At 47.1% G+C, this 16,724-nt stretch overlaps 1 protein-coding gene across 1 annotated transcript in view; it reads left to right on the plus strand.

Moving 5' to 3' along the window:
* pcdh19 (protocadherin 19) overlaps positions 1-16,724 on the plus strand; it is a 50,768-nt gene that overhangs the window by 28,348 nt on the left and 5,696 nt on the right. The window contains exon 4 of the mRNA XM_067247822.1: positions 1,293-1,465. Within this exon, the coding sequence (XP_067103923.1) occupies positions 1,293-1,465 (173 nt within the window). The remainder of the gene's footprint in view (positions 1-1,292; positions 1,466-16,724) is intronic.

Below are 16,724 nucleotides of genomic sequence, written 5' to 3' on the forward strand. Positions count from 1 at the left end.
ACATTCCTAAGTCAACCTAAATGAGAATATTAGGGGTATAGGGTAGGCATCCATAATAATTCAGTGCCTGAGGGGCATTTGTGGTTGGGCTGTATTCCAAGAGTATAATTCGGCCCTTTACCTGCAGTCATGGGACATTCCAGGCTTCCTTTGTTTGAGGCCGTCCCAGCTTTCTGAAAACCCATTATAGCAATTTTCCCCTAAAAAAGATTCCCGGTGTTTATGTAAACAAAGAGCATTCAAGTGTGGGCTCTGCAGCACAGTACAAAGAGATCCCCTCAGGAGCCTGTGGGCCTGTGGTCTGGGACAGGTGCAATTACACTGATAACATCACAGGGAGCCAGCTCTACCTCCACTGCAGCCCTCTCTCTTCTATGACGAGCTCTCACAAGAGAACTGGAGACGAGAGCTGGGAGTCGCTGTCTTGCATCTTCTTTTCTCGCCTCTCTTCTCTCCTTTGCTCTTTTTCCTTCTTTCCTTCTCTTTAATCCTGCTTATTTGTAGAGGAACACTTTCTGAACATACATGCATGGTGTACATTAAATACAATCTTCCTTTAACACTGTTTGCAAAGCAGACTATGTTCCAGTGTGGTACCAAACAAATGAAGGGAAATCATGCTTATACTCTACAGCTGTTGATGGTATTTCCCCCCAACCCCCACTCTATTGACTGTGAGACCTAAACAAGCCACAGATGCAAGCTGTTTCTATGCTCTCAGTACTTCCTGTGGTATTCCCATTTTCTTACCAGGATTTCCTCATCATAACCTTTTTATTTAGTTGTAGTGAGTGAATGAGTGCCTGCCTCTTGTTTGAGAAACAATGACTGTTTACATCACTGCCATTGAAGTCACTGCACCCACACCAGCCCTTTAAGACACACATATTGCAGCTTCTCTGCTATCGCTGAAGTTTAAAAATGGTCTCTTAATCCAAAAAAGCCCCAACACTTTTTAATCTTCGCCTCCTCCTCTCTCATATTACCACTCTAAAGGAGCTAGGCGCTGTACTTTATGTTCTCTGCCGAGGAACAACATTGTGAAATGTTTTGTCTTCATATGCCAGCTGAACCCAGAACTTTGTTCAGGGGAAGTACCTGAATAATACCTCAAGGTTTTGTTGTCCTTTAGATAATCGAGCTGGAAAAGAAAATATCTGGAACTAAAAAGAAACAAGCTAAGAACTAAGAAAAAGGAGAGTGGAGGGGAGAGTGAAGGAGAGGAGAGAGAGAATGTCTGAAAAGTTGATGTGACAGTAAATCAACATCTTTCCCCCCATGTCCTTGTGTAGCACGTCGACATTCAAGGACCTGGAGGGGAACAGTCTCAAGGACAGCGGGCATGAGGAGAGCGACCAGACTGACAGCGAACACGACGTCCAGCGAGGCCACTACGTGGACACGGCCGTCAACGATGTGCTGAACATGACCGTGCCCCCCAACATCTGCCAGCTGCCCGACCAAGGTAGGAGAAAAGGTGTGTTCATGCGACGAGACAGTTCACGTTTTAGTTTATGTTTGAAAAGAGCGATCAGGCATGTTTCTACTGTAGATACGACCTCAGTGTCTGTGTTTATAGTATGTCTGTATGTGTGTCTGTGTTTGGTTGCATTTGTGTGTGTGTGTGTGTGTGTGTTTATGCCACCAGAGCATACAAGCAGTGTATCTTAGCCATTTCTAGATAAGGCCTCAGATCTTTTAGCACCTTAATGTACACCCTTTGAAGCTAATGTTAAGGGATCTCGCCTAGCCTTTGATACAGGCCTGGGTAACATTATTGACTGATAGTAGCCATGTCTGTATTCCACAGCAGCCAACTTCAGATGCGCTTGAATGGCAGCAATTAGGCTGACAAAGGTGGAAGGTGGAAATCTACATATCACGCGTCCTCTCATGCATTATTCAGACGGATCATTTAACAAGGGGATTAATGTTGATGTTTCTTTTTGAGTTGGCGTTTAAGAAGACATCCACTCTGCTGGCATGAGTCAGAGGAAGGGTCATGTTCTTTATTAGCTACTGCCTGTCACTGTACCGGGCTAGTAGGGTACAGAGTCCGTAAGGAGGAGGAGGAGGGAGGATATATGAGACGAAGCGAGGGTGAGAGACGGCGTGACAGTGACGAGAGGAAGGTGGAGAGAGGGTGCAGGGAAGGGAGAGTGCGAGACGGAGAGATCTGTGGATGGGGATGGTTGGCACAGACCTGTGTGTAACTGTATGCACCTGGGGGTGTTTATCCAGCTCAGAGGAAACACACACAGGTGTTCAGGTTGGGAGAGCAGGGGAGTCGGTGTGTGGAGTCGGCAGCCATTTCACCACCTCTCGCTCCACTAAGCATTTCTCTTCAAACAGAGAAGGTGGAGGAGTAGGAGAAAGCAGGACTTGCAATGTTTTGTTTGTCTCGGTGTAATGATCTTTAATCTCTGTCACTTGAAAGAATGAGATGCCTTCAGCACTCAAAAGGGAAGACAATGTTAGACTGTTATAAATGTGTCCTCAGTAGTACACCTTCCTCTTCTGTTTCGTTGAATTGGCTTTTGATACAAGAGGAGATTGTTTAGAATGTCTACGGAGGACTGAGATTGAATCGGCGCTGTAGTGTGATGGTGTCCAACCAACGTTCTTACCCTAAAGTCTTTTCCCCTCTGTTAACCCCCACTTGATTTTGGTCCCATTTTCTCAAGCTTCCCCAGTGAGTTCCTCAACACATTATCAGTTCCTTTGTCCTACATTGTTGTTTCATGCCATTATTCTCTAACTTGTGCAGGAAATAGTCTAATGAGTGAGGAGGAATGACACAAGAAAAGGAATCACACTTTCTGAAAAAATGCTTGGAAATTATTTATGAGTGGTTTTATGTATTTGTTTAATATTTTAACAAAAGCAGATTGTGAATGGTTAGGGATTGGCAGAGGAACCAATTAGGTACTTGTTATCTCAGGATCATCTGCCCCTCTAGCTGCTCTTCCAAGGCTAATTAACCCACCACTTTAGGCATGGGTAAAAAAGAATGTCACCCATCATGATTGGCGAATATATGCTTCCTCTTCCTGGTTCAGGCAGACTATCCACATATCACAGGGTCTCTTTTGAAAGGAATTACGATGATTTGAAAAGTGAATTTAACAGAGAAACAGGTAGTGCTAGGGAGCAGGAACAGGAGGAATTATCTGCAAGGGATTCTGGGAGTGCTGCTTCGGCAGTGTCAGATGGTAATGAACAATGATTAGTGAGTTCGCAACTATTGGTCGCTGCCCGTAATTATTTCTCAACCCAAAAACTGCCAGCGCCTTTTAAAATGCATAGTGACAGGTCCTCTGGTCCAGGGATCTCATTATTGGAGACAATTAGGAAAGATGTAAAGGAAGAATATAACAAGTGGGTAGAGCCCACGGAGCCAGCTGTTTTTTCATCAGCCCGGCCTATGATTGTATCTGTTTCACCAGGACGGATGCACGCCTCTTGAATGTATAATGTGAATAAACATTGTCGGTAAACATAATGAGAGGCTATTTCACACTGCCATCCACTGTTTTGACCATGGCAAATAGATAAGGACGACAGTTCTGTTTGGAATTGCAATTGGATCCTTTGCGTTGTTATTGCATTCTTCCCCGAGCCCAGTTATTACACCATCCAATAGGCCATTTTCTCTTTAGTTAAGGAGCAGTGAGCGACGGGCAAAGTGGCTTCATTTGGGCCTGTCTTCTCATTGTCTTGAGAGAGACATTGTGGCAGTGGTGCTTCTCTGCGGTAATGATGGCCTGTACATAATTATTAAATGAATTGACCAAAGACCCTTACACATACAGAATTGTAATGACATAGCAAATGGAATTGTCCTTCCATTACGATCTCAGTGGTCTAATTACACAGTTGAAGTGTATGATGGGCTGGCTAAGCTTGACCGATTCAGCACAACGCACAATTGAATCTCCTTCTCCTGGCATCATCCTTTCTCAAGAGGACATTAGCTGAAATCCCTGTTACGTATTCCTCTGCGATAATCGACCCCGTTGCCAAGAAACAAAATGGAGCTACTCGGTTTTGGATAACAAGTGTGATTGTCTTTGGTCACGAGGACCTATTCAAACATACTCATCTGGCTTAATTGACACCAAGTAAATTAACACCAACCAGCATCTCGTGTGGGTGGAGTGAATTGCGAGAAAACAAATAGGCATGTTCAGAATCTTTTGGGAAGGCCTCCAGGAATACCTCTGATCGTCGCCTGTTGCTGCTAAACAAGTTGGGGAACCACAATCGCCAAAGGACACAAACATCCCAATTCAAAGGTTTAAGTGCTTGTCTTGTTGTGTTTTCACGTGTCAGGACTAAGGGAAGGCAGGAAACAGTCGAGTAAACATTTCTCTGCTGCCTCAAGGGACTTTTACAGTGTAAATGTTTACTATTCTCAGAGCAGCATGTAAAGGTGGCGTTTGCACTGGGGATGTACCATTACCTCTGTACAAAGACCCCCCCCCCCCACACACACACACACACACACACACACATACACACGTGGGAATCCCTGTACGATAGCTCTCCACATACCAAGGCCCTATATTCTTTACACAATGAGCAGGCATGCTTCCTGTCTAAGCCTTCTTTCTGATACTATTACCAGTGTTTGGTCAATTTCCTGTTCTATTCATCCTCTCTGACTTACTGCTATGTACGGCAATGCACTGTTTTGGCCATCTAGTTCCTAGTACAGTAGCTGCTCTTCTCTGTATCCATACAATACTGAGAGCCTGACCTTCAATCCCTTTGTCAGTGGACTAGACCAGGGATGAGTTGGAAATTCTAAACTGCATGACATATCCTAAAATCTATAATTGAATGTCTATCTTTAACTATTAATGTTCCCCATGCATCTTCCGAAACACTCAATATGGATGGTATTGCAGCGTTGTAGATGTAGGAAGGAGTGGAGAACTCCCTTCCTTTATCTTTATAGGCATGTCTGTGAAGTCGGTACCATTTTGTGCAAATGTATGACATGCTAGCTCTCACTCCAGAGAACCATTAGTGTCATGGGAGAACCAGGAGCCGGAGAACAGGCGCAGAGGAGACCTGGTGACTAAGACAAGCTAAAGCTGCTATTTTTTCCACCTCCTTTGATTGTCACAGTTCTTCCTTAATTCCTCACGGATACGGATGAGCCACGGCTTTTAAGGCTTAAGATTCATGTATTGCTAAGCACTAAAGTTATCTGCTCAAGGAGACTGTGGAATCTTGATGTCTTTTTCTTGGTGGGCATTGTTTTTGGGTTTATGAGCGAGCTGGGAGCCTTGTTCAGAAATTCGAACTGGGGGGGTTTCAATTGTTACTCCTAGCTTACAGTCACAGAGGGTCCATTGCTGCTTCAATTAGCTGCTGAAGGGAACTAGGCTCTCTCATTCCTGACATATTCCATATCCTTTCCCCCTGGAGGATCTCACTCATCAATCTCTTCCCTCTCCCCGTGGGTGTGCTCCTGAAGCTAAAGCCCAGGAATGGAAGCCGCTCCCTGGGCTACAGACTACTCTCTACTCCCCTCTCTACCACCTGTAGATCCACCAGGGCCCAACTGCTCCTAATTGATTTGAAGATTTTTTTTTCTTCCCTTTCATTCTTCTAGTCTCTGTGTCTCCATTGTCAGAATATCTCAACCTCTCCCTACCCCTTATAAAAAGGAAAAGAAAAACATCTAGAAGCTTCCTGTCAGTCGAGCTGATTGTTTCCCCTGTTATCAGAAACAGTAAACGACCCTCACATGTTTATACTGCATACCTGCCCTGAATCTACTATGGCAGCATTTCTAGTTTGCAGTTCTCTGATCTACCATTGAAAATGCTGACAGGTGTCAGACCAAGGACAGCAGCATGAACAGGGTTGGGAGACCCTGAGAACCTGAGAGATGGGGAAAGAGATATAGAGAGGGAGAGGGAGAGAGAGAGGGAGGGAGGGAGGGAGGGAGGGAGGGAGGGAGGGAGGGAGGGAGGGAGGGAGGGAGGGAGGGAGGGAGGGAGGGAGGGAGGGAGGGAGGGAGGGAGGGAGGGAGGGAGGGAGGGAGGGAGAGAGAGAGAGAGAGAGAGAGAGAGAGAGAGAGAGAGAGAGAGAGAGAGAGAGAGAGGGAGGGAGGGGGATGGAGGGAGGGAGGGAGGGGGGGAGGGAGAGAGAGAGAGAGAGAGAGAGAGAGAGAGAGAGAGAGAGAGAGAGAGAGAGAGAGAGAGAGAGAGAGAGAGAGAGAGAGAGAGAGGGAGGGAGGTTAAGCCTAGTAAGCAGTCTAGTGAAAATGAAAAGGTAAGAGAGGAAATGATCTCTGACAAGGTAACGGTGTTATCTCTCCTGTTCTGCTTCATACCCCATGAGTGCATCAGAAGATATCCCTGCAACTATTAACATTCAACCTGAATTAAACATCACACTCAACTTGGTGTTTCTGCCTGGAAACCTTTCACTTTGCTCTTATATTTATTGATTTGATAAATGATCAAATGGTAAATTGGGACTGCCCGTTTAGATTTTTTGACTTGCTTAGTCAAACGATAAAACCCATTTGAAACTCGAAGCCAAAGGGCCGCCAGTGAACCCATTTCAATGCAGGCTTTAGTTTTTAATGAAATGTAGAACAAAGTTATATATAAAAAAAATATATGGATTGTGAAAATCAAGAGGACAACCAAGAGGCACAGTTTCTCTGCTATAAGGCGAGGGAATATAAAAATAAAATGTAAAATCTAATTGTGCCAACCTCATTTCTTTTTGGCACATTTATATATCTCTTAATCCAGTCATTCAGAATGACTCACTAGGGTCTCAGTCTGGCTGTGTCTGGTAATAACCACCCCCTGGTATAACCAGGGTGTAAGCAGAGACAATTCTATAACACTTCCTCTGTTCCCCTTTAGACGACTATAAAAATAAGTTTCTGCATCCCTTAAGGTTATTTTCCAGGTGCCTGTTGGGTTTATTATCAGCATATGCCTTAAGGAGGCCCTCTGAGTAAGTCTGTGTGCTTAGTGATTCAGTTTGGAAGAAGCCAGGCTTGGCCTCAAGGCCTTTCCTTCTCCATACCTTCTGACATTCAAGTTACACACACACACTGACACACACACACAGACACAGACACACACACAGACAGACAAAAGAATCCCGGTCTCCAGCCCATGGCTCACATCACGGCTAGGATCTTCTAATGTCATCCCCTGATCCCTGGTTGTACAGAGCCCCCTAGACTACACCAAACATATTTAATCAGCTCAAGAGGGGACTGCTTATCTCCCTGCACTTGTCATGGACAGCGTATTGAACATATCAGAAGGAGAAATGGGAACGGTTCATTATTTTCTAGGGCTCGCAATGAGCCTGATGTATCTCATTGCAGGTCCTCCACTGACAGCTCATTTTCTAGACAATCCTGGCATTCAGTTAGGAGCATGCCGGAGTGAGGGAAAATAGGGCCCCCAATCTCCATTGCTTATTCATGATGCTGTGGCATGCTAGGTGTGTTAATAATCTTCTCAGAAACCGAGTGAATCACAATTGTTTGTCGAACACCTAGCCAGGCTGGGCCCCAATCGACAGCAGATGGGAAAACAGGGGGATGAGGATTCTCTGGAACAGAGGGAGGAAGATTAAGGACAGGTAATGTGCTGGAGCTGATGGGGACTTAGAGAAGGAGAGAGGGAGGGATGTACGGTCTCTGCATTTGAATTGTTTGCGTGTTGGTGTGCTTGTGTGTTTATGAGAGCGGTAGGGGTGGGGGAATGTGTGCACATGGCTATTAGAAAGAGAGAGGGAGGGAGAGTGTGTTTGTGTGTCTGTGGGTGTAGTAGTAGTATCAGAAGTAGAGCGCTGTCTGTGTGTGTTTAAAGGTTAATGAGGGAGGGAGAGAGAGAGAGGGCGGGGAGATAAAGACTGAGGGAGAGAGAGAGAAGGACTGTCGGTGGGGTAAAAACAGAGTGAAACCTGAGCAGGCAGTCCGTCGCACTGTCTCCAGTCTGCCAGCCTATTGTGGTTCTGATTGATTCTGGCCGCTGTCTGGGAGCCAGAACGAGGACTCCCCTTTCCCCCCTACCCCAAAATGCACCCCCGTTCTCTAGGGACCCCCCTTTTGGCACCAATCCTCTCTCAACTGCAGCTGTGCTATAACAAGACTCAAGGGTAAAATAGTCTGGAGGCAGGGGAAGCTGTAGCCTCATCTATACTCTGACCGCACTTGAAATACCATCCCTGGGACCTGGAACCAGAGCCCAGCGCAGCTGACCTGACCACAGCTCCTCTTAGGACCCTTGATCGAGATCATCTCGTCAAAGCTCATTACCTTATTCACCACCCCAGACCAAATCTAGCCTACTCTGAACCGGCCCATCATGGCCTTGAGTATCTTCAGTAGCGGTGGAACTGTCCAGGACAAGGTTACTGCTGCTGGTAGGACGCCCGGCTGTAGGCTCTCTCCTCTGCGTGTGGTGGTACCGTAAGAGAGCAGGACAGCAGTGGAGTTTGCTGCCAAAGCAGGGCTTGTATTACAGAGATCCTGTGGTATCAGACGCCCGCCCGCGCCACCCCCCTCCTCCCCTAGGCTGGGCATAGCTAGCTGGCAGCATGCCCACTCTGAGCTATAATCAACCCCATTAGCCATAGTACAGACTCCCATTCAAAAACACTCTCAATGTTCATAGTGGGCAAGTGTGTCCTGTAGCACGTAGTGTGTCGGATGTAAATTAGCATACAACCGTCCAAATAGTGTGCACACGCCACACGCCATGCAACCATTTATGATTATTCTCCTCATGCGCGAGCACACAAATACCATCTCGAGTGGGGGAGATTTTCTGGACATTATGGTCTTTGGCGATAGGCGTTTGTTTTATCTTCTCCCTCGCTGAAGTGAAAGATTAAGCATATACTGTGCTCTGTTAAAGGGGAAAATCAGCTGTCTTCTGACAAGTACATTGTAGCCTGCAGTTTTCTGTCCAGAATACAAAGAGACATTTATCACTGCAGCTGCTGAAAGAGAGAGAGAGATAGGGAGGGCACCCCGCCATTGCTGCAATGTGTACGTTTCTCTTTTTAACCCCCTTCACTTTCTCTATCCTGCATTTCATCATTGCCTTTCGCCAGATAACATTGCAACTTATTTGGAATTTGTTGCAGTAAAGTCATGTCCTCCTCTTCCTTGGTCGTAATTTAGATGGCAACAAAAGGTTAGTACCCCTGGGCATTTGGCATTTCCATATCTTGCTCCTCCACTCATGTATATTCAGTGGCAAATGATTTATTCTTTAACATTAAATCATTGGGAAAGTAGACCTTTCCTTGCAGAAACACAGCACACAGACGAGGCTATAAAGCATGTGGAGTGACAGGCAGTATTGTATGGATTCCCTTGCTGGGGCACAGGTTGAGGAGAATCTGGCCGAACCCTCCTCCGTCCTCCGTCTCGGCCATATATCCCTCACGGATTAGTGTCTGTGTCCGCCCAGTGTCCCCTCCGTACGACCTTGGCTGGGTGAGCTCACCGCATTGAAATTCACCATTTTGAACTGCGGCAATGTTGATAAAGCGAGGGAATTTCCCCTCTGTAGGTAAACGAGTGTAGGTAGCCACATAGCCACCTGGCTTGGCCAGATTATCAGCTATTGATGAAAGATTAAAGTTCCAGTGCAGCAGGGTGTATGGGAGGAGGAGAGAGGGGAAGGGGTTAGGATCAGTGAAGATCCTGCCCCCCTCCCACTGCTCCCCCCCCCCCTACCTTACTAGAAGGCCTGTGTGAGTGCCACTGATAAACCAGACCTGCTGAGGCCACTGCCTCCACCGCCCCCCCCCCCCCCCCGCCATACCTTCATGTGCAAATGCCTCCCTTTCAAGCAGAATGCTTTCCTTCAGTTTTTTTTGGGGGGGGGATGAAAAACATCAACAAATGCCAAAGTGCATTCTGGGAATGCCAATGAAAAATGTTGTATTCTGTGGTGGTTGTTGTTGTTTTTCCTTCTCTTGAATGAAATGCATGGAATTCCATTCCTCCACTGTTAAGGCCAGCCAATTATGATATTCAGACCCCTTCTCCTCGTACTTCTTTTAAAAGGAGTGTAAAAGTAATGGGAAATGTTGGCTGTTAAGTTTAATGGCAGGAAAGTCTCAAAATTGCTTTTTTTTAATGATGTGCTTGTTGTCATGCACTTCCTATTAAACAATACCCAGACTGCCCTAGTAGACGGCAGATAGAGGGCCAGAGCCAGACCTTCCACTGCCCCAAACACGCACCACAGTGGGGGGCTCAGGCCTGTTGTTCTTCTGCTGGCCAATTGATAACAGCACTATAACCATGACTTTAATAGATATCTTGTGCCTCAGTTCAACTCATATTGCATTAGCATCACAAAGACCTAAAACAAGAAACCTAATAAACCAGAATCAGAACAGAATCAGCTGACATTGATATCCTGCGGAGCTTACAATAGACGTCTAATTTAATATCCTGCCGCACAAGATTATTAGTTAATTTAACAATGGTTTCCTTTAAGGACATGTCTGGGGCTTCTCCACTCCCTGACCCTTCCAGGACCTAACCTTGTTATGTGCGTCTGTCTGTGGCTCTAAGCCTGGCTGTGTCTATTGTGTGTGTGTGTGTGTGTGTGTACGTCCACATTTGCATTTGACCATGCATGCAAACACACATGCGCATCTCAGCCTAGTTCTCAGGGCACAGTCGAGTGACGGGCAGAGGGACAGGGGTTCTAGGAGGACTAGGGTTCTGGGTGAGCACCATGGTTCTCAGACACCAGTCACTTTCCCCTCCAGTTCCTCCATGCCTCCCTGCCCCTCCACATGGGGAGTTTAATGTCACACCTCAGCGTGGCAGCAGGAGTGGGCACAGGACCTAGGAAATCCAATTAAGACACCACTACCGTGCTCCCCTTGTGCCATAGTCGTGCTTCTCAAAGCAGAGATGTACTGCTTCGTTTTCTCTTTCTCTCGCTCTCTCTCACCTCAGTCTGTCTCCCTCCTCTACTCCTGTCTGCGTGTCTTAGATACCGACAGCCTGCCTGGGATTGCCATGGTGCTGACAATCCACTCTGTAGCCTGCCTCTGGGTGGGTGGCTGTACAGAGCGAACAGAGTGGCGTGGACATGTGCTCTGACTGTGATATTAAATGTTACCTCTGCCAGGGTTCTCGGATGGGAACAATGGATAACCTAGTAGAGGATCAGACTCCCAGATGACAAACTAAATATTTTGAGGCTACGAAAGAAAAATGGGACGCCCAACACAGACCAAGAGCACGTTTACACTTGGCTCTAATACAAGGCAGCAATAGATGTCTTTGCTTGCACAATTGCTACTTTTCATGCAGTGTGCCGGAGGTATAAATACAATGTGTGTGTGTGTGTGTGTGTGTGCATGCGTGTGAGTGTTTTCACTCCATTCCTTGGAGACCCCACCTGTCAAATTCACAGAGACTTTGTTCAGGTTCGACTGGCTGGGAGTGCTCTGGTGAACCTGTGGCCTCAGAAGCAGAGTGACCTGAGCCTGTAGCGTAACGGGCCCACTGGCTGGCTCTCTTATCAGACTCCACTGGACTGCTGGCTCTTCCCAGGAGGTCCAACCCTGCTTAAATGTTTCTGCATGCACAGCCAAACCTGCCTTGCCTGGCGCTCCGCATGCTACATTGTCCTACTTCCAGAGATTGTTAAAGTAGCAGGAAAAGGGACAAGGGTAGGGAGAAAAGGGAAGAAAAAAAAAATGAAGGGTGGGGGCGCAGGGAAGAAAAGTAGAAGAAATAATAGGAAGAAATGGCATGAGGGAAGAGAGAATGCTGGTACTTTTTACATTGAGATGAAACAGAATATAAAACACATATAGTCCTGGCTGACACAGAGCGAACATGACTGAATGAGAAGGCATATACTATTAATTATTGAAGAGGTCTGTGTTGAAGCAGTGCTGAGTCTCACACAGGAAGCTGGGAGAGGGTGTCTGGAGATGTTAGTATGCCGGCCCAGTGAATGGGGCTTTGCTCTGAAGGACAAGATACAGTACATTGATTTGTTGAGGGCTGGCTGTGAGAAGTCCAGGTGGGTTTGTGTGTCTGTCTGCATTTCATCAGAGTAGGACACTTGGGATGAGGGAAAAAAAGAATCATAGCACTCCACAGTGAGAGTGTAATGGGTTTGTGTATTAGTCTGAGGTGGAGGCTGAAAGGCATGCTCAGCCTCAAATCCATTCCCCTCAACTGACTCGAATGTTTCGTTTTATACATCACAAGTAGTTTTGCACCAAAAAATAAAACCCTACCCCCTTCAGAAGCTCCTCCTTAAATATGGCTGTCTCCCTGGAGATGGGAGAGAGCCTCGGCAGACTGCTCCTCACAGATCATTTCATCCTGAGCAGAGCTGCAGTCGAGCAAGGGGCTTTGATCCCTCAGCGCCACCCCCCCCCCCCTCCTCCCCCTCCCTGGACTCTATCCTCCATCCTTCTGTCCCCTATCCCCCATCCCCCCCACACTCCATTCCAACCCCAAAAGCCCAGCTCGGCCCCCATTTGCAGATGTAATTGACTGTCTGCTGCCGTCCCCGTCGCTTCTCCCAGACTCAAGGGTTTAGGAGCAAATTAGCTTGCTAGCTCGGTCAAGCTTAAACACAGAAATGCAGCATTTGTTCCAGTGTATTTAAAGATGTCCTCTGCCGAATGTATTGCAGGCAGAATGAGAAAAACGGGCATGCAATAGGATGGCAAGCAGGCTTGGGCAGGCGAGCGGGCAGCAACTAGGAGTGCCTATCGGTTGGCGTGCGGCGCGTTGGGATCGCATGCCGTTGTAGTGTGCCTGGAGCACCGCAACCAGGTTAATTTGAGGTCTGCCGTTAGGAGGGTACTTTGGTGGGTGAGCACCCACTAGACTGTGTCCTCCTTCATCTAAGGAGCCAGTCAGCTGGAAGACCACAGCAAGGACTCCCAGAAAGGGATCCTGTTCTAGCCCTCCTGTCTCTGGTACCTTGGCCTAACCCTCAGTGTGTGCATGCTTGGTTGAACAGCTGGGCTCCATTCAGTCCAACCTGATCCAGGCCCGTTTAGGGCGCTACAGTGCTCGGCCTGGCACAGCGAGGGCAAATGGCTGCCATGTTTGTATTGCAGACACATGCGCGCGCACACACACACACACACACTTCCATTCTCAACCCTGTTTAGTCCAGTTCAGGCAGGCTGAGCCCTGCTTACCTCTTCAAGTGTGTCAACCTTGGTTAGCTCCAGTTCAGATGTGTGCTGTCGTGGTGAAGGCCTGCAGCCCATATGGCTCCTGTGGCATCATGGGAAGGCCGCTGCATGAATTATTACCTCCACTGATCCAAGCGACCTATAGATCACGGCAGATCAGTCATGATCACTTGTGAAATCTGTCCCTCGGAGCGATCCGGATCTCCATATGTCATGTTTGGGGCCAAGGGTAAGGCCCCACAGAATAAAACATGGCATTTCCAGAACCTTCACCCAAGCACTGTGACCTCTGGATGCCATTGATTGTAAGAATAGAAGCGCGGGGGAAAGGTGTGGAAAGATGCCTTTCAGACAAATAGAATTAGTTATCAGTGGTGGCAGTATCCAGAAACCAGCCCCCCCCCCCCCCATCTACCCCCACCGCTTACTGTATGTCATCATGACAACCAGCTTGCCTTATTACCACTACATCAAGCAGTCCATTGGCCGATGCCTCTTCCTTTGAACAAAACATTGCACCACGATGACAAAGTGATTTATAAAACGACACAGAAAATGCCTTTTCTCTCTCCCGCCGTAGTTACACAGCTGTTAAGCAGATGCTGTTTGTACCAATTTAGAAGCTACTGCATTGTTTGTCAACACCGGTTTGGAAATTCATTCTTTAAGCTCGACCTGCTATGGAATTCTTGAGGCAAGACCAACAGACCAGGAGCGAGGACGGGGAGGGGTGCCTATACTGAATTAGTCATGATTTAATTATGACTGCTAAAGTAGTTGATGAAAGCAACACTTACAAAAAATGTAATAAAGAACAGATAAAAAATGGGGTCGGGTGTTGTTGATCGCAGATAGAAGTGATGCTGTCAGTTTGCGTTAGCTTTCCTGGAACCACAGCCTGGCTGGGTAGAAGCGACTAGCTGTCAGACACACTCACCAGCTCTCCACAGAGCGGATAGCAAATCACTTTCTGATAAATTGACTGGTACTAATGTTCAGAAAGGGTGGTAAGGCTGCATGAAGCCCTCTGCTTGGCCGTCCGTACGCCAGCCTTAACAAGCCCGCCCAGAGAGTCTCATTTCCTTAATAATTAATATCTAGCAAGAAGAGGAAGTGAGAGTCTGGAGGATGAGATACACGAGAAAAAAAGAAGAGGTATTTTCAGTAGGATTTATTTAATTAAACTGATGGACGTGAGACAGACAGAACGATGCAGATGAGATAAGAGAGGAAGAGGGAAGAGGGGCGGGTTGGGGGGGAGAATGAGGACAGAAGATGGGCTGGCCAGGGAGTGGGGGGGGGGGGGGGGGAGGACGAGGATGAAGAGGGGGGGAAAGAGGGTGTTGGATGTGAGTGAACCAGATGCTACTGGGAGAGGGAAAGGCCTCTGCGCTGTGCAGAGAATGATGGCTTGCATGGCGCGGCTAAGGGTGCCCCTCCACTGTTTGTAAAAACAAGACCATCACACTCCATCTTGTGCTCCCGCAGGAGCCAGGGCTCCGGGCTGATTTATGGCCCACAGACGGAATTGGCGAGCAGGGATGACAGCAGTGCTTGGACTCTCCCTGGTGTGTATTGGAGAAAGTCTGTCTGGCATAGCGCAGCCTAGTCATGGGGGCTAGTCCCTATCATCTCTCTGCTATCTGCCCCCTAAAAGAGACCAGACACTAAGTCCCACCCCTGTGCCTGGATCAGACTTGCTCGAGCCAATCAAATCCTCAGCAGGCCTCAAGCCCTGGGATGTGGTCTCTGATTGCAACACCAACCACACAACCACTCCGGTCCATTCGGGGGAAAAAAACCCTCTCCATCTCTTTCTTGCCCTCTGTACAGTAGCTCTCTCCCTCTCTTTCTCTACACTTCTCGCTCTCTCTTCTGTCCTTCTGCATCAGCAGCGTTGAGAGCCTGTAACCACTATTCAGATGTAATCTCTGTAATTTGGTGTGTGGCTGCTAGAATGGAAAATTAATATGGAGAGCAATTAGAAAACAGCAATTCCACTATTACAGATATGGAATGGCACCGTGAGAGCAAAACCGAGGAGTGACAACGCGGTGTTGCTGTAGCAGTGGTGCTCCGACTGCCTGGATACTTGGTGAAGTCACCCAGACATGACAGAGAGGCTGCCACCAGGACTGTGCTCAAAGGGGTCAGCAGGATAACTGCCTTGTTCATTTAGTTCTCATTTTGTACCTAGGACTGCTCATGCAGTGAAGTGAAAGAGACAAAAACAAAATGTCAGCCCTACAGTAGCTGGCTTTTGCTCTCTCGTCGTCTACAGACGATTATTTCGTCTCTCTACATAGACGAGAAAGGAAAACAATATTGAAGACAGCAGGGGATGATGACAGTCAAAAGTAAAGCCTTTGTCGCAGAGTTTGGAAATCTCCCCAAAAAACATGAATCTCTGCATGATATTGTCTAACCGTACCGTATGGCGGTATAATTATGTGGACTTATACCTGACCTTGCTGTGTAGATTTGAATTTCGACCGAGTCTAATCCAAAATGGTGGCATTAAGTGTATCCAATTATCTCTGTGTATTCTTTCTTTCACGATTATTACTTTTTATACACACAGTCTGCTCTATATTCTTTTTAGGGCTCATCATCATGTTGTAAAGCCAAAGTGACTGAATGGTGTCATACTGAGATTCCCCACAGCCCTATGGCCGCAATTAAACCCTCCAATAGAAAACGAGAGTCAGTGTGTCCAGAATATGAGCTCCTGTCATGTTCCTTCCACATCCCCTATCCCTGCCTCCAGTAGAGATGACCCCCTGTTCTTCCCTGACTCCAGTAGAGATGACCCCCTGTTTTTCCCTGACTCCAGTAGAGATCACCTCCTGTTCTAGAACATTACGTTGGCCGCTTCATGGGATGACATCATGGATGTACACCTTTAGGCCCTTTTCCCTTCCATTTGTAGGGGAAAGCATGTCTGTTTTGTGAGACCAGGCTAGCTGCCAGACGTGACGCAAAACTGCCTGGAGAGTTTTAGGGGAATCTTTTCCTTCAATTAACATCCCTTCCCTTTTGTGTGCTTGGGGTTTCAATCCTCATATCTGTTTCCTGTTCTTCACTTTTGCATTAAGGTCCTCTGGTACCTTAGTGTCAAGGAAATAGCCCCTTCAAGTGTACCAGATTGTTGGAATGCTGACCTCTTGAATGCGGTGATGCATGGTTGTGACACCTTCCCCTGATTGAGAGAGTGAGACTGCACTGAGCTGGCTCTTGGTGACACGAAAAAGGAAATTAATGGTTGAATAGGTGTGATTATCATCCGCTTGTTGACTTGTAGAATGGTGTTACTCCAGGTAACACCGGAATAATACATGCACCGAAACATGGTCAATCCTGTCAGGAGATGCATGTGGCAATATTCATTATTCCACATTGTGCCGTGTATCAGGGCATACATATTTAAAGTGCTCCCCAAAGCCTTTTGGTATTCTTTGAACCCTGACTCAGAATTAAAGCGCAACATTTCCAATTTGTCGCTGCTGTGGGACTTTGAGTCC

The sequence above is a fragment of the Osmerus mordax genome, chromosome 12 (assembly GCF_038355195.1).
Source record: "Osmerus mordax isolate fOsmMor3 chromosome 12, fOsmMor3.pri, whole genome shotgun sequence".
Lineage (NCBI taxonomy): Eukaryota > Metazoa > Chordata > Actinopteri > Osmeriformes > Osmeridae > Osmerus > Osmerus mordax.